The following is a 24988-nucleotide window of genomic DNA, read 5'->3' as shown; positions in this document are numbered from 1 at the left end:
TCACCACTTGTCACAAGAGCCTATATTAAAACCATACACCGTAGTCTTGATTACATTGTTACTATCATGCTGTTAAGAGTATATTTTCAACTTTAAGAGTATTTTAAAAATTTCCATAGTGCTTTCCCTCACAATTCTGCAGATAGATCAGTATTATGCATTCCCCCACCCCACCCCCACCCCCAACCAGGAAACTGAGGCTGAGCAATTGTGCATCCTTGGGCAAGTCTGTACAAATCCATGTCGGAGCTGAGCATTTCAAATTCAAGTCTAACTTTTTTGAAAGTCATTAACACATTCATCACAAAAGGCAGATCTGTCACTGCTCAGTGAATCACATCTCATTAGCCATAGTAAGTCAGTTTTACAGCCTGGCCACTTATAGTAACTTTTAATGGACATAGTCAAATTAAAGGGTAAAGCCTGTATGAATGTAGCTGTTTCATCATTAAAAAACTTTGTACAAAGTGCAGTTAATAATAATTCGATTTCTATACCGCCCTTCCAAAAATGGCTCAGGGCGGTTTACAAAGAGAAATAAAACATATAAGATGGCTCCCTGTCCCCAAAGGGCTCACATTCTAAAAAGAAACACAAGACACACACCAGCAACAGTCACTGGAAGTACTGTGCTGGGGGTGAATAGGGCCAGTTACTCTCCCCCTGCTAAATAAAGAGAATCACCATGGTAAAAGGTGCCTCTTTGCCCAGTTAGCAGGGGCAAAGCACCTGATAATTTTAAAGATGTGTATCTCTCTAAGATTTTATGCTTGGTTATCGAGATGCATGCCCCTTTTCCATCTGTGCATCCAACTTTAATTACCATTCACACACTACACAGTGTCAAAAGCAGATTAACCATCCTACCCAGCCATCATATTATATGTGCATACAGTTGTCTATACACAGAGAAATGTCTGCATGTGAATGACTGCACATGCACTCACTGAAGAAGTGAATCTGGGTATAGGCTCAGGGTATGGGGTACAGATAGTAAATATAGAACTGTACACAAGTTCCAACGAAGTGTGAGTGTGTACATGTGTACAGAACTGTATGTTTGAACTCTGTATATACTTTCTGAACACAAACAGGGCTCACCTAGTGTATGCTCATGAGGGACCAGTCGCCAATCCACGATTGATGACAAGTGTGCCTTTAACAATACATGCATCTGCCACAGTCACCCTTAATTTTCTTAGATGCAAATGTATGCTATCAGATGTACATTTCAATGATGTAATGGATAAAGACCTAAGAGATCAATGAAGCATCACATCACCCTTCCTGGCGTTTTGGTGAAAGCGTGACCGTGCAACCACCTGAAAAGAGAGCGAGGGGGACACGCCTCCCATTCCTAGAAAGAAGGCGGATCTCTTGCCAAGAACTGACGTGAGGGATGTGTGTGATTTGCATTCCTGACCAGCACATGGGAATACCGGGGGGGGGGGGGGCGGAGGGGGGGAGCCTTGTCATGCTCCTGCAAGAGCCGGCTGCTGCCCTCTCGCTAGGCCGCGGAAGCCTCCGAAATGTCCGGCAGGCTCTCGCTTCTCCGCGGGAGACGGAAAGGCAGCGTTGCCGCAGGGAGCGCAGGAACTGTCAAGGCGCAGATCCCTGCGCTCGGAGAAGGCGTCTGAAATCTGGGCTCAGGGAAGCGGCGGAGGCGGCGGCAGCGGCTTCCCCCGCCTCCCCACCATCCCAGAGTAACTTGACAGGCCCAAGTCAGGCGGGCGCCATGCTAAAAAGCAAAATGGCTACCCCGGGAAAAGTAGCCCAGCCCGTGGAGCCGTGAGGGGGATGCGCGGAGTGCCGCTCGCCACCCCGCCGGACCCACCGCACACAGGTACCCGCCTCTCCCGCGCGCGCACACAGACACACACACACACCCCTCCTCGGGCTGCGGCTCGAAAGCGGCGGTCGCCCGCCCCGCTCCGAGGACCAGCCTCCCAGGGCGCGCGTGTCTCCCCCCGCCCATCATCCACCCCCGGCGGCGTCCCCTCGAGCCTCACCTGGAGCTCGGCCCTTTCCACCTCCCAGTGCGCGCGCTCCATCTCGAAGCGGGCCCACTCGTGCTGGATGTAGTGCAGGATCCCCGGGATGGTGTAGTGTTGTGGCCGAGACAGCTCCGAGCTGCCGCCGCCTCCGGCGGGGCCCACGGCTTCCTGAGCCGCAGCCGGGCCTTGAGGCGGCGGCGCCTGCTGCTGCTGCAGCGGTGGACCCCCGCCCGGCCCCACACAGCTCTGGCCTAGCAAGTGCGAGTTGGCGCTTCCTCCGGCGGGCGGCAGCGGCTGCTGTTGAGGTCTCGGGGCGGCCCCCGCCATGATCCCCCCGCCGGCTCCGGGATGTTCGTCCATTGTCTGTGGGGAGTCCTCCCCTTCCTCCTCCTCCTCCTCCTCCTCCTCCGCCTTGTGTGTGTTCCTGAGTCCTGGGCGGCGATGAGCAGCGCTGCCTGCGGGGGAGGGCGCGGCTCCGGGGGTGGGAGGACCACGGCCACGCGGAGTAGCAGACGGGTGTCAGAGCGACGCTGAACCAAAGCCCCCGCCGCTGCAGCTACTGCCGCCGGCCGCCATTACGGTCTCAGTAGCTCCATCATCGGCCGGACAGATTCACTCAGCTCACCCACCCGGGGGGGTGCGCGCAAGGCATGCTGGGAAATTGCACCCGCCTTGCTCCGGCAGCCTCGCTAGACGCATGCGCGAGCGTGGATTGAAGGAAAGTGGAGGGGGATAAGCGAGAGGATGGAAGGGAGAGGCTCGGGTGCTCTCCGTGAGTGTGTTTTCCTGATTTTCTCTGCTTCAGTCACTCGCTCACCTGTTCCTTGTCATGATGTTTCGCTGTGGGGAGATATAGGGAGAACGATGAATCAGTGACGAGGAGCGAAAGGGTTTGTTCGTTTCTGTACAGCGCCCAACACACACCCCCTCTTTTTTTAATAGATGTTTAGTGGTTTTAGATTTGCTTTTTCTTTCTGTCCGAAATAACTTGTAAATAGTATATCCGGAACGGTCATAGCCGCTCACTAGTATTTTTGTTATCGTTGTTATTTAAAAGCATGCCATTGATCGCTTTGCTGGGAGCTTCTCTTAACCCAAGAACCAGCTGGCACCTGTGGAGTAGTAGTTAAAGCGTTAAAGCAAGCATTCCCAGGACCGAATTCTGACTTTGAGGGTTGGTTGGTTAAATATATTACAGTTGAAGACTAGAAAACAAAAATAGAAACGGTTGTGTGTGTGGTTTTCTGTTTTGTTTTTGTGTTTTTGTTTTTACAAAATTAGAAGAGAAATCTGACTTTCAGGAAAGTTTGAGGCTCCTGTCACTTAGAAGAAGGCAGCGGGGGGAACCCACTGCTAGTCCACACACCTAATTCACTCACTCTCTGAATGTCTAAGCTGGCATTCCCATCAAGAGCTGGTCTTAGCAAGCATGACTTGTCCCCGTAGCTAAGCAGGGACCATCCTGGTTGCATATGAATGGGAGACTACATGTGAGCACTGTAAAATATTCCCCTCAGGGGATGGGGCCGCTCTGAGAAGAGTGCCTGCATTCTTGCATGCAGAAGGTTCCAAGTCCCCCCCCCCCCAAGATTCCCTGAGAGAGATTCCTGCCTGCAACCTTGGAGAAGCCGCTGCCAGTCTGTGTAGACACTACTGAGCCAGATGGACCTATGGTCTGACTCAGTATATGGCGGCTTCCTATGTTCCTATCGGCCTCAAAGTATGGTGGCCCTTCCCCACCCCCTTCACTAGGAATGGAAAAAATGATTATGCCCCACTTTGGAATACTTCCTTTCACTGATGATTTATTTTGAAAGACTGTAGAAAAGCAGTTTCATTTCATTTTTTCTCTCCCGTTCATTAGTTTTTCTGTTTCAGGGCTGCTACTGTGTGTTGCTCCTTCCACTCACTTAAAATGGTCTCCGTGATGGTGGCTTGTGCCAGCTAAAGATTCTTGGCATTGCAGCTGCATTCCTCACATGTCTACAGCTGACTCCTTGGGGTGGACGAGTGAGCTACTCCCCCACCACACACATGCACACACACCCTCCCCTAGGACATGAGGCACATTCTGATTTTTGCCACTGCTGTTGTTATTACCCTGTCACCCAAAGTAGCAAGACAGCAAATAGAAACCAAAGTATTGGCAGTCAGCAACCTAGTATCAAATTACTACTATGAGTACAGGATTAAATTAAGAGAGGCTTACCACTACATAAGGAGGGAGAGCTGTCTGAGTGATTTCCCCCAGGGAAGCTGTGGAAACTCCATCATAGGGATGTTTAAAACAAGATCAGAGCAGGAGGGAACTGTTCCCACCTTTGGCCTTTAGTAGGCTACTTATCTTTGCAAGCAGTTTCTGTCTTAAAAGGAGCAACCTAATATATATGCTATGTATAGGCACAATTTATGTGCACCTTGTAAACAAAAAGACAAAAAGTAAATGTTTCCTTTTAAAGGTATAGAGTTAAGCCAGGAATATTATGCAGTTACATTTGAACATAAAAGTAGTTTTCATTTGAATACAGTTATTACAGTAAAGGTTCATATCATCTAATAATTAGTTAGACTAATTGGAGAAGAGGTTACCATCTTCCCCAGGGTGTGAGACTGGGGTGCCTGCCTGGCTACCTCTTCTCTTCTGCCCTCCCTGGTTGCCATCTGCCTCCCCCCAGGACTGCTTGCGGAGAGGCTTTGCAGAACTGAGGCTGTAAGGGTGACTGGGCAGTTTTTCCTGGTTCCGCCTGCTGAGCTTGCTGCTCAGCCTATATAGGAAGACTGCCAGTGGCGGCATGCCCGCCACCGAAGGGGCGACACCAAAGGGGGTTGCCCCTTTGAGGGAGAAACGAGGGCTGGACACTTTGTCCAACCATTTGTGTAGAGGGAGGCATTCAATCGTGGGGCTTCTGTTTAATCAGTTTTAAGTTGTGCTGAGGTTGGGTTGAAGTTGCAATTTGTGTGTGTTTGTCTGGAGATGGGGAGGCAGGGAGTGCCTTCGTTGAATGTGGGGCAGCTATTCCGGTGGTGGTGGGGAATAGAAGAAGAAACATTGGCAGGTCAGCAGGCTGTTCCAGGGGAAGGGGAGTCAGAAATCTAATAGCTGTCCCCCTTTCCGGCTGTCCTGCCAGCTCTTTGACCTTGGGGAGCACTGCTAACATCCCACATAACCTTACCTTGCTCCTCTGCAATGCCAGGTCGGTCCAAAATAAATCTGAACTCATCCATGATTTGATCATGGATGAAGAGGCCAACCTGATGTGTATTACTGAGACTTGGTTGGGGAAGGCTAGTGGTCCAGTTTGGTCCCAGCTTCTCCCGTCAGGATATTCTGTAGAGGAGCAGGTGAGGGGACGTGGGCGGGAGGTGGAGTGGCTGTGGTCTATAAGGATAACATCTCCCTTACCAGGGTCCCTGTTAGGGTATCGGACCATATAGAATATGTGTACTTGAGTTTGGGGACCAGGGACTTCTGTTGGTGTACCGATCGCCCCACTGCCCAACAGAATCCCTTACTGAGCTCACGGACTTGGTCGTGGAACTTGTGTTGGAGTCTCCCAGACTTTTGGTGCTGGGGGACTTCAATGTTCATATTGGGACCAATTTGTCCGGGGCAGCTCAGGAGTTCATAGCGGCCATGACAACTATGGGCCTATCAAGCGGTCTCTGGATCGATGCATATTGCAGGTCACACGCTTGATTTGTTCTTTTATTCTGATCAGGGTGGTGTTCCATGGGTGGGAACTCCTACGATCTCCCCGTTGTCATGGACGGACCACCATCTGGTTAAGGTTGGACTTACAACCGCTTTCCACTTTCGCAGGGGTGAGGGGCCTATTAGAATGGTCCGCCCAAAGAGGTTACTGGATCCGGTAGGATTCCAAGAAGCCTTGGAGGGATTCATTGTTGGCTCGGCTGGTGATCCTGTTGATGCCCTGGTTGAGAACTGGAACAACTTGCTCACCAGGGCAGTAGACACGATTGCTCCTAAGCGTCCCCTCCGACCTGCTTCAAAATTGGCCCCTTGGTATACAGAAGATCTACGGGGGCTGAAGCGGCAAGGTAGGCGACTGGAGTGCAAGTGGAGAAAAACTCGACTTGAATCCGACAGATTAAGACATGGAGCACATTTAAAGATCTATGCTCAGGCGATACATGCGGCAAAGAAGCAGTTATTTTCTGCCCGTATTGCCTCTGCGAGTTCATGTCCAGCGGAGTTGTTCAAGGTTGTGAGGGGACTAGTATCTGCCCCCTCTCCCTTGAACCAGAATTTGGAAGCATCAGTTACCCACTGTGGTGTGTTTAATGAATTTTTCACAGACAAAATCTCTAAGATTCGGGCTGACTTAGATGGAGACTCCTCAATTAATTTGATGTCTGAACTGGAGGTTTCCAACGACTCCTCTTATACGATTCGACTGGATCAATTTCAGTTTGTGACTCCTGATTATGTGGACAACCTGCTTGGAGTGGTGAGGCCTACCACTTGTCCTCTTGACCCTTGTCCAACATGGCTTGTTCTATCTAGCAGGGAGGCTGTTGTAGGCGGCCTGGTAGAAATCATGAATGCTTCTCTGGGGGAGGGCAGGATGCCTTCTTGTCTTAAGGAGGCAATTATCAGACCTCTTCTAAAGAAGCCTGCATTAGATCACTCAGAGTTGAGCAATTATAGGCAAGTTTCCAATCTCCCATGGCTGGGCAAGGTAATTGAGAGGGTGGTGGCCTCTCAGCTCCAGGCGGTCTTGGAGGAAACTGATTAGACCCATTTCAAACTGGTTTTCGGGTGGGCTATGGGGTGGAGACTGCCTTGGTCGGCCTGATGGATGATCTCCAATTGGCAATTGACAGAGGAAATGTGACTCTGTTGGTCCTCTTGGATCTCTCGGCGGCTTTCAGTACTATCGATCATAGTATCGTTCTGGAACGTCTGAGGGTATTGGGGGTGGGAGGCACTGTTTTACAGTGGTTCCGCTTCTACCTCTCGGACAGATTCCAGATGGTGTCGATTGGAGATTGTTGCTCTTTAAAATCTGAGCTTAAGTATGGTGTCCCTCAAGGCTGCGTACTCTCTCCAATGCTTTTTAACATCTACATGAAACCGCTGGGAGAGATCATCAGGGGATTTGGAGCTGGGTGTTACCAGTATGCTGATGACACCCAGATCTACTTCTCCATGTCAACTTCTTCAGGAGTTGGCATATCCTCCCTAAATGCCTGCCTGGAAGCAGTAATGGGCTGGATGAGGAAGAATAAATTGAAGCTGAATCCAGATAAGACGGAGGTACTTATTGTGTGGGGTCGGAACTCTAGAGACTATTTTGATCTGCCTGTTCTAGATGGGGTCACACTTCCCCAAAAGGAACAGGTTCGCAGTCTGGGAGTACTTCTGGATCAACGTCTCTCCTTGGTTTCTCAGGTTGAGGAGGTGGCCAGGGGTGCTTTCTATCAGCTCCGGCTGATACGCCAGCTGCGCCCGTTTCTCGAGATCAATGACCTCAAAACAGTGGTACATTTGTTGGTAACCTCCAGACTGGACTTCTGTAATGCGCTGTACGTGAGGCGGCCTTTGTATGTAGTCCGGAAACTTCAGTTGGTTCAGAATGTGGCAGCCACATTACTCCTTTGTTGATAGAGTTACACTGGCTGCCAATAGGTTTCCGGACAAAATACAAAGTGCTAGTTATAAAGCCTTAAACGGCTTAGGCCCTGGGTATTTAAGAGAGTGTCTTCTTCGCTATGAGCCCCACCAGCTGTTGAGGTCACTTGAGGAGCTCCGTCTCCACTTGCCACCAACTTGTTTGGTGGCTACACAGAGACGGGCCTTCTCGGCTGCTGCCCCGATATTGTGGAATGCGCTTCCTGCTGAGATACGATCCTCCCCAATTTTCAAAAAACATCTGAAAACACATCTCTTCAACCAGGCTTTTTCAGCTTTTTAAAACTTGTTTTTAAATTGTTCTGATTATTTAATTGTTGTTTTATGATGTTTTTAATTGTTAATCATTGTTTTTATGTTTTATAATTCTTGTTTTAATTATTAACTGATTTTAATGGTGTTTTAATGTAAACCGCCCTGAGCCTTTTGGAAGGGCAGTATAAAAGTTTTAATAATAAAGAATAATAAATGACTGATTCTTACTCCAAAGTATATTTCGTTAGAAGAACTGTGCTGTTAAGGCTGCAGTCAAGAAACCAATCATGCAACCACTGTCTACAGATTTGTTGTGCCAAGACTTGTGGTAAAAGACAAAGACAAACCTATGCAGGATTTACATCAGGCATTTTAAATACTCTCTTGGGGGAAGTAAAGGAACAGATCAACAAGGGTAGATGGTAGTCACAATATTTTGCACAGCCCTGCTGGCACCATGTAGAAGTGACTTCCTACTGCTCACTTGCATGCAACTCTGTGTTGTTCCCTGCATTGGTGGGCCCCTTGAAGAGAGATCTGGAGGAGCCTTTGAGAGGCCCAGCAATATCTAGGGAGTGTTCAGAAGTATGTGGGGGGAATGCTGGAAAGTACTCCACTTCAGTGTGCTCTCTAAATTTTTTTCATCTGTGTGCGGAATGAGTTTTGTTCTGGGCAGCAGTATCAAGGCAGTGTGTGTGCACATGTATTCAGAGAGGAAATACATGATTCCTGGTTCAACCTGAGCGGGATCTAAAATTAACTGAGTGGACATCAAAAAACGTGTGAGTGTGTGCACATGCGCACACCTTAAAGGAAAAACTGCTCCACTTCCCAGTATTCCATGCGCATTTTCCCTGACATCGCTGGGGCTCTCCAGGGCTCTGTTTTGCTTTAAAGGATTCCTTGGTGGCAGGGAACAGTACAACATTGTAGGTGAATGGTAGGAATGGTCACTTCCACACAGTGCCAGTGTGGCTGTGTGGATTATTCTGTTTCAGCTATTCAGAGCCTAGTAATTGCACAGATCTAATAGTCACCAACTACAAGATAGATCCAGCAAAGAACGCAGCTTGTCATCTACGACTCTCAGCTAAAATTTATCAAGCACATAATCACAAAGATCAACACCCTGCCCTGGGAAAGGTTTCTTCCTTTTCACAAATCATGAGTGCAAGGCCTGCCCTGTCTAATGGAAAGCCCCACAATCTGAAGTTGATGCTTACTAGCAACAATGGAGAGTACCAAACCAAGATACCAGGGATTGGTTCCTGCAACCAGTCTCTGTGGGTAGTATCAGACTAGTATATTCACAAATGGAAGACGTTCTGCTTGCACAAGAAGAGCGATTTTTGCCAGGGTGCAGGCCAGCCACACAGGGAAAGTGGGATCAGCTTTATTCTGCTGCCACCTATACCCTAGTGAAAATTGCCCCTTGCATGAGCAAGCAGGACTGCTTTTATTCATGGAAATACTAATTTGGATCCTCCCCAGTGTCTGCTTTGTCCCCATATGTACTTGAACAGTACTATCATGGAGCAAACAATTCCATTAATGACTTGTTCACCTACATGCCAATAGGTTTCCAGGCAAAAAACAAAGTGCTGGTAATTACCTTTAAAGCCCTAAATGGCTTAGGACCGGGTTACCTGGGAGAGCATCTTCTTCTGCACAATCCGCACCGCACATTAAGGTAATGTGGATGCCACCAGCAGCTCTGGCAGCAACTTGGGAGCAGGTCTTCTCTGTAGTTGCTCCTGGGCTGTGGAATGCACTCCCTATAGATATTTGTGGCTTAACATCTTTACTAGCCTTTAAAAGAGCCCTTAAGATGTCTTTTTTTAGCCTAGCTTTTAGTAATCCCTGAATGTTTTAAATTGTTTTAACAGTTTGTTTTATTTTGTTTTTATTGCATTCCTCTTTGTGAACTGCCTAGAGCCTTTGAAAATAAATTAAATAAATAATAACTAGCTGATCTGGTGCAGAGCATCTGTGCCCCTAGTTCTCCCTGTCTTTCCCCTATTCATTTTGTCTTTAGCTCCAGTCCGTTCTCCCCCTCCCAGACCGCTTTCTCTCACTGCCCTCTGGCAGTGCTTTCCCTCCCGGCCAGCCTGGCCACCGCTTTCCCTACCCGCCAGCCAGCCTGGCTGCTGACCACCCGTCCCCGCCGCTATCCGGCAGATACTCATGAACTCTAGCGAGAGCTGCCATGCATGGGATTAGTGACGGGTATGCCTAAGAAAAATATATATAGATTGTAATAATGTCTGCTAAATAATCTGCTGACAATGCCCATTTGGGCCAAATGAATTGCTCAGTATGCAAGAAGATAAATAGATGCAAATCAGATATTGAAAACTACAACACAGAACTAGTGGGAGAACATTTTGGTCTACCTGGACATTTTGTAGCTGGCCATAATAAAGCACTAAAGATCAACAAACTTTCAAAGGGAGACTCCCACTTGGAGCTGGTTAGTTTGAATTCATTAGCAAATTGTGTAACTCAGTAGGAACTAGTGGCTACTTTACCACATAAAGTATTTGTTCCACTTTAGGTGTGTGTTTACAGTATCCATTTTGCCTATGACTGTTCATTGCCAGGCACTGCTAATCTGGAGTTGATCACACCTGCACTGATTGAATCTTGTATTCATGGCCTTTTTTCAATAGCATAAAGAGTCAACCCTCATCAAATGTCAATAATGTATCAATATCATTTTAGAATTTGAGGTCATTCACACAATCAAAAACTGTTCTACCTGGGTTTGGGAGCTGTGGAGCTCCCAGTTTTCGGTTGTGTGGAAGCAAGGTAAGAGGACAACCTTGCTGAGGGAAATACCTTGTGTGGCGGCAAGGTAGGTACCAGGTTTTCCTCCTACCTTGCTTCCATACAACTGAAAATTGGGAGCACACAGCTCCCAAACCTGGGTAGAACATAGTTTTTGATTGTGTGAATGACCTCATTGGATGGTTCTCTGGTAGAGTAAGGGCCATTTCACACATTATAGAGAGTTGGACCTTAGTTTGCCCCCCAGTATACACTCAACAGGAAAGTTTCATTCTATGACAGCTTTGTAATGAGTGTATGGTTATGATACATGTTTGTTCAATTATAAGTGTACATTAGGTCTACATCAAAACATCTCAGGTGTACATTCAAACATATAATGTCTGAAAGGCCCCAGCAATTGTATCTTTTCAAGGCATCTCTGTGTTAAGTGTTTCCGTCAGCTTTGGTCCTACAGCAGTGCTTGAACAGACTTCCATTTAAAAAGAAATTGTATCTTAACACGTGCAGTATTCCTATGAATGTTGCAAGAGCAGAGCCTGTTCTTCTCTTTTGCAGAGTGCCTCTGTCTGCAAGCAAATGTTTGGCTACTTGCACTGTAGGAAGCAGAGCCAACAGGAATTCTAGTCTCTCATGACTTCACCTGTGGGGGGAAAACAGGCCATACTCCCATCCTTAAAACTTGTGTGACTGGTTCAGAGGTAAGATGCACTCTCCTATGTAAAAGTCCCTAACACTGTTCACTAATGTTGATGGGCAGCCCAAAGTGCCACAGTATTCTGTCTTTTTCAGAATGCAAAGATTAAATAGTGTTTAATATATAGGAAGCAGAGAGGATATATGAACAGACTGAAACAGTCACAAATAATGTTGTTAAAACTGGATAGCATCCACCCTGACACTTACAGGAGGACTGTTTATGGTTGCAGTGCCCTATAGATACTATTAGAGAGCCAGCGTGGTGTAGTGGTTAGAGTGCTGAGCTAGGACTGGGGAGACCCGAGTTCAAATCCCCATTCAGCCATGAAACTAGCTGGGTGACTCTGGGCCAGTCACTTCTCTCTCAGCCTAGCCTACTTCACAGGGCTGTTGTGAAAGAGAAACTTAAGTATGTAGTACACCGCTCTGGGCTCCTTAGAGGAAGAGCAGGATATAAATGTAATAATAATAATATAGATACACTATTGCTAGTGGAAGTGGAATCTTCCCAGGGATGTACCCAAGCTGGGCAAGAGGTGGTTTAATGTGTTGCCCAACAATTAGCTGGTGCACCATATTGCACCACGACTAGTGCAACATCTTCTATTAGCATAAGTACTATTCTGGAACATAGGTTACTTTCTTTGTGCAACTACCTTGCATTTACATTAGCATTTATGTAGCAACTTTTACACTAGTCCAAGGAGTTGCCCATTCTCTCTTCCGTGTAGCAATTTTATACGTAAGCCTGGCAAATGCATGTTTCCAGTTAATCTATTCTAGCTCACAAATTGTTTTTGTCAGTCCATAATTTGAAACAGCAAAACCAATGTTTCAAATAGATTATATCAAAATTCTGCTTACCAGTCCGGTCCAAAGTTGTCATCCCAGGTTGGAAAGCTTTTCTCTGACTAAACAAATGCATATGTTTATATATATAGAATATCAATGCCAATGACCACATGCTTCTCAAAATCAATTAAATACCAGATTTTGATCACTGGAAATGGGGCACAGTGCCCAGTCTAGAAATGGAGCTTGAAAGGGGTTTCTTTCAAAGGTTTTCAGGTAAGCACAGTGAAATGGTATTTGACTATCATATGTGCATTTGAGGAATGTGACTTTGTCAGGTGTAGCCATTTTGGACAATGTTTGGTTATTTGGAAGCTAATTGGAGAACCAGGTACATTCCCAGTCAGCAGTTGTGAGAACTCCAAACATTAAGGTAGGAAGAGGGGAGTGTGATCATTTGCAAGGCAGGAACTGGGTCAGAGGAATGCGCCATTCTGGGATCCTGTCCTCAGCGTTTTCCCAAGGTAGAAGGAAAAGGCATCCTACTCAGCAGCTGCCTCACACATGATCATGCTCCGGACCTCCAATCTCAGTGTTTGGAGTTCTCATGCCTGCTGATTGTGAGTCTCCCAGCTCTTTTACTCAGTCAGAGTGCTTCTCCTATCGTGCTGGCAGTCCTACGAACAAACCTCTTGAATTGCAAATGGTTTTAGAACTTCAGTGTATTTCCATATTAAACATGATATTTTAAAGAGCCAAATTGATGTCATCTACTTCATCTCTTTCTGTGAGCTCATGGTAACTCCTCGAAGTTTTTGGAAGGTGATGGTGGCAGGGTGGATTTGATTTAAATCAAACTGATTTAAATCACGATTTAAATCACTAGCAGGGTGGATAAAAATAAAAAAAATCCGATTTAAATCAAAAAAATCCAATTTAAATCAAAAAAATCCATTTTTTATTTAAATCGGATTTTTTTGATTTAAATCGGATTTTTTTTATTTTTATCCACCCTGCTAGTAATTTAAATCGTGATTTAAATCAGTTTGATTTAAATCAAATCCACCCTGGATGGTGGTGAAGATGGCTTTTTATTTGAAAAAGTCCTGCTCTTTGTGAAACCACACAACCTGACGACACACCAGTAAAGCTATTGCTTTCTGTAGATGTAATTTTCACAAGAGTTGGACAGAATTGTTCCCCAACAATCTGTATTGCTCTTGATGAATTATATGTTTAAATAATTGAAGAGATGAGGGAAGAGAAAATAAAGATTCGTACACAGCATGGAGAGAGTGAACAGAGAAAAATTACTGTCTCAAAAAAAAAACCAGACCAGAGTCACTCATTCAAATTGCTAAGAGCCCCTGGTGGCGCAGTAGTAAAACTGCCGCCCTGTAAGCAGAAGGTTACAAGTTCGATCCTGACCAGGGGCTCATGGTTGACTCAGCCTTCCATCCTTCCGAGGTCGGTAAAATCAGTACCCAGAATGTTGGGGGCAATATGCTAAATCATTGTAAACCGCTTAGAGAGCTTCCAGCTATAGAGCGGTATATAAATGTAAGTGCTATTGCTATTGCTAAGTAGCAGATTTAAAACAAAGGAAGTACTTAACACATATTTAACTGATAGTATTCATTTCCACAGGATGTTGTAATGGTTATTAGTATAAGTGGTGTTAAAAAGGATTAGGTAAATACATGGAGGATAGGCACTTCTTACTATTATACCTATTAGCTACAGTGTTTGGGTTCAGAGACTGTGTGCCATGTGCTTCCTTCAACAATTAGAGATGTTGGGGTTTAAATCTGTCTTGCTCTCTGACCTGGAAACTTCCACTAATTGCTCTGAGAAAGGCATTCATCCCATGCTCAAATCCACTGTCATCTGTATTATCGCTTCATATATTTCATGTCCAACCCTAAGCACTGAAAACATATTAAAAGGCTAAACACTGTGCAGTCTTGTTCAAGGTAAGCCTTACATAAATCTATGACTACCGGATAGGGAGGACTAACAACTAGGGAAAGATATCACCACCACACCCTGTTTGTGAACTGTTGTAAGGTTTTTGTTTTGTTTTGGTTAAAGCCAAACAGCACTCCTCGGGAGCAGTTTTTAAGGGGATGCTGCAAGAGGCAAGAAAGTACCCATTTTATTAATGGAAGTTTGCTTACATGAAAGTTGTTAGAGTCTGGTGTTTAGTTTGTAAGTAATTCCTAGGAATTTTCTTCTGCACTGTCCCCTTGCTTTACCTTTGACAACTCCATGTGCATGCCATCTGTTTGACAACTACATCTGATTCAGCTCTTCTTTTATGACAATTGTGCTTGTTATCCATAGCCTAGACCCTGTCACTCACTCATTCCTTAAATTTAAATGCTGGGGTTTTCTTATTTCTATGTGTTGACCCACCATAATCCCTCTCCTTCTGCCCATACATAGTATGAGCATGTGATTTAAACCCCACAATCATTCTAAAATTACAATAAAGCTGTGAACCATTCTTTCATCACGTTACACGGGTGTAAACTAAGAGCCTATATGAATCACTTAACATCTATTGGTTATTCCTAGCACACTTTAACCAACCTTTTGGGCTCACAATTAGACTGGGTCTAACCATCTATCAGAAAGAGGTGACAGAATCTTAATGTGGTATAATAGACTGTGCCCCCATTGTTTAAAGCTCTACAATAAATAAAAGTGAGCTGGATACAAAAATGAGAGGCACGGGTGCGCTTGGATGCCTAATCAGGGCACACGCGGGCCTCACATTTCATATCCAATTTGTGAGGCACTATTGAAAGACATTTAGTGATCTGTGAACTGCCTTTTACCTGCTGTTTAGGAAAAATAGAACGCAAAATAAGCATATAAAGGTTAAAAACACGGTCCTTTTTTTAAAGGTATGTATGTATGTATGTGTGTGTATACACACACGCACACACGTGGTTGAGTGGGTATGTTTTGTTGTTTTGTCTTTTCACAGAGACAAGACACATATCTAAACTTATAAGCCCGGGGTTCTCAAACTTGGGTCCCCAGATTTTGTTGGACTGCAACTTCCATCATTCTGACCCACAAGTTTGAGAAACTCCACTATTAGCAATGACTGCAATCCACTTACTCGGACAAGTCCCCATAGCTTGAAGAGGACTCATTTGACTTGGGAGCAGTGTTCCCTGTAACAGGGATTCCCAATTGTTGTTGACCCCAACTCCCTCATCCCCAGCTGCAGTGGCCTTTGGCTAGGGATTCTGGGAATCGTAGTCAACAACTTCTGGGAATCCCTGCTACAGGGAACAGTGCTTGGTAGTAGAAGTTGCTTTTGGCTTGTGAGGAAAGGACCTCCTGTGTTCTGTAAATAGCCTGATATGCTCTCTTAACAGCTGCATAATTAAAACTGGTTTTGCATAGCAGAGAATTATGCCTATATCTATGCATGATAATAACACAGTAATTCTGCATACTGGCAGTGATTCATATAACAAGCTTCCCATGAGGAAATCCAGCATCCACTTATAAATAAAATCAAGTGAGACAAATGACAGAGTACAAAAGACTTCAGAGTAGAACTGGCAATGAATCAGACTGTGGTGTCCATAGTTACTATGTATAGTTAAAATGCAACAGGAAATATAGGGGTGATTCTATCACCAGAACACGGATATTTTCTCTTTGAAGCCAGTAGGATAAAGGGTGTAAATGAACTGTCCATTCTGCCTCTGTCCAGTTCTTATTGTTGTAATTGCCCACCAACTTAACTATGCAGATCAAAGTTAAACCTAACTTTTAAATTAATTCTTCTCTCCAGATGTTTTTATTGCATAGATTAAAATAAAATTAAAAACTCCAAATAAAGAACAGACGTTTCGATGTGCAGACGTCAACTTCACTGTTCCATGTCTCACTGTTTAAAATCCACACTTATATTCCAGATACTACGTGGGCGGGGGGTGGAAATTGATGACACAGCTTTGCCTGATTAACACTATTTAATTTAAATTGCCTTCTATCGACATAGAGCTGATTTGTGCACTAATACAATCTGTTCTTAAGAGCAATAGGTTTCCTTTAATACTGCTGTGGTTTTAGCCCAAATCCAGTCCAATATTATCAGTTTGATAACTGTGCAAACAAAATAGGGGGTAAGCGTTACTGGGAACATAATGGCTGTGTCTATTTAATTTTATTTATTTTTGTGTGTGTATTTGAAGCTGTTTTAGCCAATCCCAGCACATCAATGTAGCAGTGAAACTAGAGCAGCTTCTGGTCTAGTCAGTTTCAGTTCTTGGTGGTAGTAGGTGGGGGCTGTTCTGGAATGGCAGGCAGCCGATTCCACATAAAAATGAATGAATGAATAAATAAAGACTGTTCCGTGTACAGGAAAAGAGGGAAGAGTATTGGTGTTTTTTTTTAACCAGGGTGCTTTCGAGAAGCTGGTAAAAATTAGTCTTGACTTTTTGCATGTATCTGAAGTGCTACTAAAACCTGCAAATACCAATGTGACCATAGGCAAAAGTCCTATCTTCAGACCTTATCTTAAATGTGTGTACACGTGTCTGTATACATGTACATGTGTTTGTGATTGACAACACATGCATTTTTAAAGTGAACATGGGAACAGACCCCTCAAATGCAAGGTACACTTTGTGCATTGAACATAATGTGTGAAAGTTATCAGGCACCTTCAGACTATGACCTGGGACATATTTGAGAAGGTAAGGGGCATTTGAAAGTGCTACGGGCTTCAGCTTAAGCTTAGGTCAATGCGTACCTTTACGCTAGACTCCCTTGGAAGAACTGATACAGAAGAAATAAATAGCAAATATTGCTTCAACATGGGTGTGGCTGATGACCTATATATATATCTCCTACTAAAACTGAGGAAATGAAATCATGACACTTGTCGTGTTTTGCAACCATTCAGTTTTGCAACCATTACTCATGCTAAAGGTGAACAATTCTGTTTGCAGACTCAATGGAATAAAAGGGAGACTAGTCACATCATTCTGAGCAATAGATATGTTGCAAGTGGTGATAGTGTATTGCTGCTGTGGAGGAGTTGTGTGAGAACAGCATTGCACCTAGGCGTGGTTGAACTCAGCCAGCGAATGGCCCAGTGCATGGCAAGAGAGTGACTGGGTGGTAGCTAGATGATGAAACTTCTTGTGCAGTATCTGTATGTTATGCTGAGGTTACATAAAGGTGCCATGAAATTGACCCCATCGTGTGTGGCTGATTCTGGGATATGTCTGGATTTGTAATATCCCCAAATCGGCCCCAAATCAGTCACACACAGGCCTACTTTGGACTTCCTCAAGCCATAACAGGTGCCTACTGCAGCAAAGCATAGTTGTTCAGCTCCTCCAGTTATTCATTTTTTAAACTGTGGACAGGAGCAGAGAAGCTCCACTTAAGCCTTTCAGGTGCCAAAGAGGATTGTGTAATCTTGCCCTTTAAGGTAGTAAGCAAGTTCTGAATTTGGAAAGTAAATCAACATGTTTACTTTGAGTGAAAGCTTAATAGTATTAATCAAGAATACAGTTTGGCTCTGGTGTAATGTTTAAGTGAAAGTCAGGCTTTGTATAAAGTAATGTTGGGAATTGTCATTCAGCAGCAAGGTCATCTTTTTATTTATTGTATTTATGAGATTGATTAAGTTACTAAAATACGTTCTCGAAGCACCTTACAAAACCTGTTTAAAAATATAAAATGCAGAACTACAATTATAGGTAACATTAATATTTAAATACATTTGTACATTAAAGATATTGGGCAGCATCCAGAGTAGTTATTATGAAATGGGAGATATTCCGCTCGCACAGGTCTACATGGGGAAGGGGGTATTGGCAGGAATTGCCTCTCCCCCAACCTTGCACGAGCAGAACATCTTCTGTTCACAGAAGTATTAGACTGGATGCTGCCCATTGTTGCCCATTAATATCATAACCACAAAGCAGAATGGCCCACATACTATGCAGTGCAACGTGCACGTCATGAAGTTGCAAGCACGCAGTTGCACAAGAGCACGGTTGGAAATGAGATTACTCTTGTGTAAATGCAATTCTTGCAGCTGCGTAACTGCATGCTTACAACCTTGCAGGGTGCACATTCTGTGTTGCATAGTAATTGGACTCATTTTCTCTCTGCTGTCTGCAACTCCCGCTTGCTGACTCTCCCTCCCTGCCAGCGGGATTCACCTGGCAATCTCTCAGTACAGCAGCTTCTACTGGCAGGTGATACTACTACTATTATTTATTTATTTATTTATTTATTTATTTATTTAGATTGTCTTATATACCGCCTCCTCCAAGGACTCTAGGCAGTGAACAACAATGCCAATACCAATTAATTAAAATAATAATGAAAGGGCAAATGCCTGGTGAAACAGGTGGGACTTGAGAAGGGCCTTAAAAGCAGCCAGGGAGGGGGCTGAATGGATCTAGGGGGGAAGAGTGTTCCAAAGAAGAGGGGTGGCCATAGAGAAGGCCCTCCTACAGCCCTCATATAGCATCTTTATATCAGAGGGCCTTCCCTGGATATTGACTAACTGCTGCTCTTAAATATAGTACTGCTCCTGCTTTAGTTTTGTATGATAGTTTATCTTTGTATTGTTTTAATTGTATTGTTTTACTAATTTATGCTTGTTTGGTCCCAATCTAGCTTAAGTTAGGACAGAACTGGTAGGAGAACCACGATCATATTGTACCCACATGTTTGGTCTCACAGAGCAAAAAAGCAGCTCCAGGACAATGACTTGGTGCAGTAGAAATGTGTTTGAAAACAAAAAAACAAAAACCTGAGTCATCTCCCTCCACCAAATGTTACCCCTCAACTCTCAGGAGTAGCATGGAATGTTTTGTGCAGGGAGGAAGGAAATTCTCAGAGTTATCCCCTATGCTACATCCCATGCCATCCTTGAGGGTATCTCAACTCTCAGGAGTGGCTTTTGTGGGAGCTTAGGGTGGTGAATTGGGGAATGATGGATCCCTTGAGCAAGCAGAGGTCTTTGGGGCTTTGGTCATATTAAAATCCCACTGCTCCACTTAAATCTCATACCTTCTAGGTGTGCACTCTGGCATATGTAGAATTTAATATTATCCCCGTAAGCTTGGGCCCTGGGTATTTAAGAGAACGTCTTCTTTGCTATGAACCACACTGCCCATAGAGATCATCAGGAGAGGTTTGTCTGCAGTTGCCACCGGCTCATCTGGTGGCTGCTCAGGGACAGGCCTTCTCCATTGCTCTCTCGAGGCTTTGGAACATGCTCCGTGCTGAAATAAGAGCCTCCTCATCTCTTACAACTTTTAAAAGGGCAGTCAAGACACATTTGTTCACCCAGGCTTTTAATTAGATACTGTTTTAATAGTTTGATGATTTTTAATAGTTTTAACATTGTTTTAAGTTTAAAATTGTTGTAATGTTTTAACCTTTTTACTTGTTGTTTTTATTGTTTTGTTGTAAACCACCCAGAGACTTGCGTTTTGGGTGGTATACAAATATGTTAAATAAACAAACAAACATCAGTGAGGTAGGTTAGGCTGAGAAAAAGTAATGTTCCCATGGCCACCCAGTTTGCTTCATGACTGAGTGAGGATTAGACTGTGTTTGATAATTAGATAGTATACAAAAAGCACTGCTCTAGGTAATTGAGATAGGTTGTTTCTTATTTTGATCTTTTATCTGTACAGACAGATAAAACTGGGCTTTTAACGGGGTAAAAAAAGATGAAATCCATGCCTAGACCCGTAACTACAAGGTCTAATAAGCTGTAAGCACCTCAAAAAATTCTCCACTGCAAATTAGCCATATAACCTGCCCCCCCCAATGCCCCCCTGATTCCACCTCAAAAGCTTGAGGCTAGTTACATAGATGCGTTGGTGGCCTTCGTAGTGGGCTTTGGGCAAATTGACTGTAAATTTTTTCACACAGATACTTTGCGGAGTAAAGACGCATCCTCACTGCTGTGCACGTCTGCACCTTTCAGTTTGATATGTCTGTTGACAGCACATTAATGCAGAGCTAAATTTCCTTCATCCTTTTCTTTCCTGGCATTTTGATTTTCTGCAGAACGCAATTCTTCCAAAGAAACTCTGGCGACTCAGTTTCCTCCCACATGCCTGCTAAGCATCTCTCCTTGTGGAATTTGCTTGGGCGAGGTGAGGGGGGCGGTGAGATTCGGTACTGGAAAACATCTGCAATAATGCTGCTAAAGCATTTCAGTAGCTAATGTGCTTCGAGAAGAGCCCATTTAAGCGGTAGCTTCCAGGCAGTTGCTGGAGATGGTTGTGGAGTCCTCAACAGCTTCTCTCACCTGACCCCATAGTCTAAGCCTGAAAATGTTGTCTTCAATCCAGAGCCAACTCACAGGATAAAATTGTCCATTTTCTGATAGTTTTAGGATCTCACATTTCTGACTTCACCCTCTTCAGATGTATATTTTGACCATCAAACCTCAGAAGGATCTTTAGAGCAGATCACGGAACATGATCAAGTTTTTCCTTATGGTGAACAAGCAAGGCCAAACAAGGCTCTCTCGTTACTATGAATATATGGACCTTCATAAGCGAACAATACTGGAAGCTGAAGTAATCAAGCATTGCCTTTCCCGGTCTAAGGAGCAAGTATGTATTTTGTTCTTACGTACAAGTTTTAGGGCCAAGCTACATGTGACAGTGACAGACCCATGGCTTTAAACTTGGGTCTGCCCAGGTACATACAAAGAGGGTGTGTGTGTGTGTGTGTGTGTGTGTGTGTGTGTGTGTGTGTGTGATTGATTTAAAGTACAAAAGGGATGTGTGTATGCAGGAGATGCTTAATCTTCTCCCCAACCCATCACTCCAGCCACTTTGGTCCTGCATTGGAACCTGTCTAGAATAAAAATGTCTTTGTCAGGGCTCCAGGGGATAAAGCAGCAAGTGGGGTAGGATCTGTGCACCCCTTTACACTGTGCACCCCTTTATACTTTAATTTGCATCCTCCACCATTACCAGTCACTTTACATGTGATTGAGGCAGGCCCACATTTTAAGACATGGTTCTGCTGCGGTCATGTGATGTTTGTCCACTAGCCAGTTCAAACCTGTGAGAAAAATTGGGTAAAACCAGTAAAGTGTTTTTCCCCCACCACAGTGAGCAAATGTCTCCTGGACTGATTCTGAATTGGGCTTGGCAAACCAACCTATTTCCCCACAAATGTTGAAAATAACTTTTTTTCTCTTGAGCCCAGTTCCAAATTCGGAACTTGCCACAATCATGTCACTGGGAGTGCGACAGGACCTAGAATCTTCTACTCAGTCCTGCAAGCCCCTTGCAACTCCTCATAAGTCCTGAACAATGTCCTGCTGCCCTTGCCTCTTACCCAGTCGTGATGTGGATGGGAAGGTCTCCATGCAAGCTTCTCTACCTGGTGCCAATAAGGGAACCTACCTGGTGGCAAAACCTGTTTTCAAGGCATGCGGCTTGTAAACTACCATGGCAAATCAAAACAGGTTTAAAGTCAAATTAGACAAGATGGGTTAGCCATGTAGATTTTCTCCATGTGCCTGCCCTCTTTACATATACAACAGCAGTGAAGGGCTCTATTCATTATATCAAAAGAAGTGTCTGGAGGAGGAAAGTAAAACCTACCACCCTCCTGTTTTAACTCTATGCTCCATTGATTTAAGCCATTTTCTCCTAATCCAGCTCTCTTCCAGCTTAAAACAACCGCGTGTAGCAAAGTGAGGCAGAGAAGTTCTCTCTCCACACCCCTTTTCATGTAAAGAACAGACATGCTTGATCCCTGCTTAATAGGTCAGCAGAGAAGGCATGTGAACAGCTGCCCCATCATATCTTGATGGGGTCACTAGAGACAGGAGAGGCCATGTAGGAGAAGCCTTATGTTTGCTTGGGTATTCTTGAGCATGCGCAAGAGCACTATTTCCTGTCAGGGTGCATCTGAGTTGTAGTTTTCTATGCCTCCCAGTTCATTTCATTGAATTGAGAGGCTCCCCAAAGCAATCCATACTTTCCAACAGAAAATTATTGTGTTGAGACCAGACTAGCAAAGGATGATGCCTGCAAGACCTCTCCTGTCCCTAGCAATCTCTTCTTGCTTGTCCCTAGCAATCTTTTCTTTCACTTTGTAAGGATAAGCGTGCTTTGGGGCCGGAAGAACTGGCTGGTGGCAACAAGCCCTATACAACCTAGGCCCAAATTTAGAGGAATCTGGGTTCCCCTCATCATGTGGCATGGAATTCTGAAGTGGGGAGTTAACCAGGGTGGTTGTGACCTTTTGTCTGTTCCGAAATATTATCTGTCACTACTTTGTTTACTGGGAAAGTACTATAAAGATGAGTTATGTATAATCAAGGCAATAATTAGTTGTCCCAATTAAGGAATAGCTTTGCAGTATGAGAACTCTGATGCAAGCATGGGATTCTCCTTTAGAGCCACCGCTCTTTGAAGTCCCAGTGGAGGATGCTAATCTACATACACACACATTTGTGTGTGTAGATCTGTTTCCTTCCTCGAATGAACAGAAACCCCTATGTGGAAGACATTTATGGCTCATCTGAAAATAAATAAATCTCTGTTTTGGGGCAAGAAAATATATTCACTGTATAACAATGAACTTGAAAGGCTGCCCATTTGGTGCTGGGTTTTTTGCTTTTTAATTGACTGATATTTTGTATTATTTGGTTCACTCTCCATAATATTTAGATTGTTGCTCATCTATGCTTAGAGACATGTTCTCTTAAAGAAAAAAATCCCCATTCTTTTTGTGTTTTTAATTGCTAGCCAATGTTTTCTTCAACTGCAAACTGTTGCTAAGTAATAGAGGCAAAATCACTTTGAAGCCTCCTTCATTTCAGTAAGACAGTGGAGTATTTTATAGTATAGAGCCATTCCGTTCTCCTTCCTGCCAAGCTTACTTTGTATGCCTGAATGTTAGTCATCCTCATCTCTGTAAGACCCTGAGAAAGATTATGCTGGTGTGACTGAGTGTCAGATTTGGGCCTTTTAAGGGCCAACCAAGATATGATGGGGCAGCTGTTCACATGCCTTCTCTGCTGACCTATTAAGCAGGGATCAAGCATGTCTGTTCTTTACATGAAAAGGGGTGTGGAGAGAGAACTTCTCCTCTGTCTCACTTTGCTACACGCGGTTGTTTTAAGCTGGAAGAGAGCTGGATTAGGAGAAAATGGCTTAAATCAATGGAGCATAGAGTTAAAACAGGAGGGTAGTAGGTTTTACTTCCCTCCTCCAGACACTTCTTTTGATATAACGAATAGAGCCCTTCACTGCTGTTGTATATGTAAAGAAGGCAGGCACATGGAGAAAATCTACATGGCTAACCCATCTTGTCTAATTTGACTTTAAACCTGTTTTGATTTGCCATGTAGTTTACAAGCCACCTGCCTTTAAAACAGGTAAATAAAATACACTGCTAATGCTGATTTTCTGCACACTTGATACACTTTGTTAGCTTATCTCATTTATGCTTGTATAAACTGGAAATGTCTGGTGCTATGTTCTCACAATTGAGTAGTAAGTCAGACGATTATTCAATAAGCAGGTGTTTATTGGCAAATTCATATCTTGTGCATCCATTTATATTCTTTACTTTGTGCCTTTTTTAGTGTTCCTTCATTGAATACAAAGATTTTAAGCTGGTTTATCGGCAGTATGCTGCTCTTTTCATAGTGGTTGGGATTAATGAAACTGAGGTATGTATATACTTCTTACCTATGTAAAGTTAGATAAACACAGATTATATTAGCTTCAGTTTCTTTTCTGATGTTTATATGTGATCCAGTACTGTACCTTGTGTCCTTACCTCTGGCCACTCTTCAGCACTCTCACCATGTGACCAGAGCCTAAGGGAAGAAACAACCCGCACAGTTGCCTCAGAATTGCACAGACCATTCACCTCCTCAATGGTGGTGACTTCTGTTCTGCTTCCAGAGAGTAGTTCCATGCCAAGAGCAACCATAGTTTACCTCCATGGCCCCTTTCTTCCAAGCTATTTATGTTTGAATACTCTCCCAGGACCCTGTTCTCCCAAACCCCCCTCCTCCAGTGTGGCCCCTATCTTCTGGGAAATCCTAAGAACCTTTTTACTTTCCCGTAGTGCCAAAGCTAGAAGTAGGTAGCTGCACATTTCTGCTCCTAACATTTTAAAATTTGCTCTGGGGTGAAATGAAATGGAGGCATTGAGATGGAAAGCAGGGGTCATCCTTCCACGAGGCAAGGTGAAGCAGTGACCTTAAGTGATAGTTTATTGAGGTGTTGGCAGGGCAGCAAAATGCTCTCCACTACCAGTTGCCTCTCTCTGCTGCTCAACACCTTTGGAGTAGCTCTTTGCTGAATGTTTCTTTCCTCTTCCTCACCACCTTCATGGCCTCTTGCCTCAACAATGCTCTGTAGAGTTTCCTCATTACTCTACTGCCGTATCCTGGATTGGTTAAGCGGAGCTTCCTCCACCTAACCAATCCAGCAGAAGTCTCAGAGGAGGAGGCAAGGTGGACAGGATCAAAGAACCCGAGGCTGCCTGTGACTGGGAGCCAATAAGCGTCTGGAAGGAGCTGCTAAGCTCACCGCTGCACCCTCTGGCTGGCCCGGGGCTTCTACCACTGCTGCTGCCACAGCTGCCAGCCAGCCACCTCCTTTGGCCACTCACCTGGGTCCCAGGCCCATCCTCCTTCTTTTGGCTATTCTTCTGGCCGATGGAAGGAGGGCATGTACATGCTTTCAAGGAGGCCGAGGAAAGTGGAGTTGCTCCCGTTGAGCTTGTGCTCCTGATGGAAGGAGGATGGGCT

At 44.5% G+C, this 24988-nt stretch overlaps 2 protein-coding genes across 10 annotated transcripts in view; one reads left to right on the top strand and one right to left on the bottom strand.

Moving 5' to 3' along the window:
• Positions 1-2354, bottom strand: part of STRN3 (striatin 3) — a 99053-nt gene extending 96699 nt beyond the window's left edge. For all 4 annotated transcript variants that reach the window (XM_053251801.1, XM_053251818.1, XM_053251810.1 and 1 more), the window contains exon 1: positions 2010-2354. In XM_053251801.1, the coding sequence (XP_053107776.1) occupies positions 2010-2354 (345 nt within the window). The remainder of the gene's footprint in view (positions 1-2009) is intronic.
• Positions 1474-24988, top strand: part of AP4S1 (adaptor related protein complex 4 subunit sigma 1) — a 35868-nt gene continuing 12353 nt past the window's right edge. The window contains exons 1-4 of one of the 6 annotated variants that reach the window (XM_053251855.1): positions 1476-1843; positions 11248-11390; positions 20619-20810; positions 23810-23896. In XM_053251855.1, coding sequence (XP_053107830.1) covers positions 20673-20810; positions 23810-23896 — 225 coding nt within the window. In that variant the 5' untranslated portion in view covers positions 1476-1843; positions 11248-11390; positions 20619-20672. Of the gene's footprint in view, positions 1844-2615; positions 2885-11247; positions 11391-20618; positions 20811-23809; positions 23897-24988 lie in introns of those variants that run through there. The other 5 variants (XM_053251887.1, XM_053251848.1, XM_053251874.1 and 2 more) reach the window with 5 other exon arrangements.

This window comes from Hemicordylus capensis, chromosome 1 (genome assembly GCF_027244095.1).
Source record: "Hemicordylus capensis ecotype Gifberg chromosome 1, rHemCap1.1.pri, whole genome shotgun sequence".
In the NCBI taxonomy this organism is placed as follows: domain Eukaryota; kingdom Metazoa; phylum Chordata; class Lepidosauria; order Squamata; family Cordylidae; genus Hemicordylus; species Hemicordylus capensis.
This window is presented reverse-complemented; position numbering and strand designations above follow the sequence as displayed.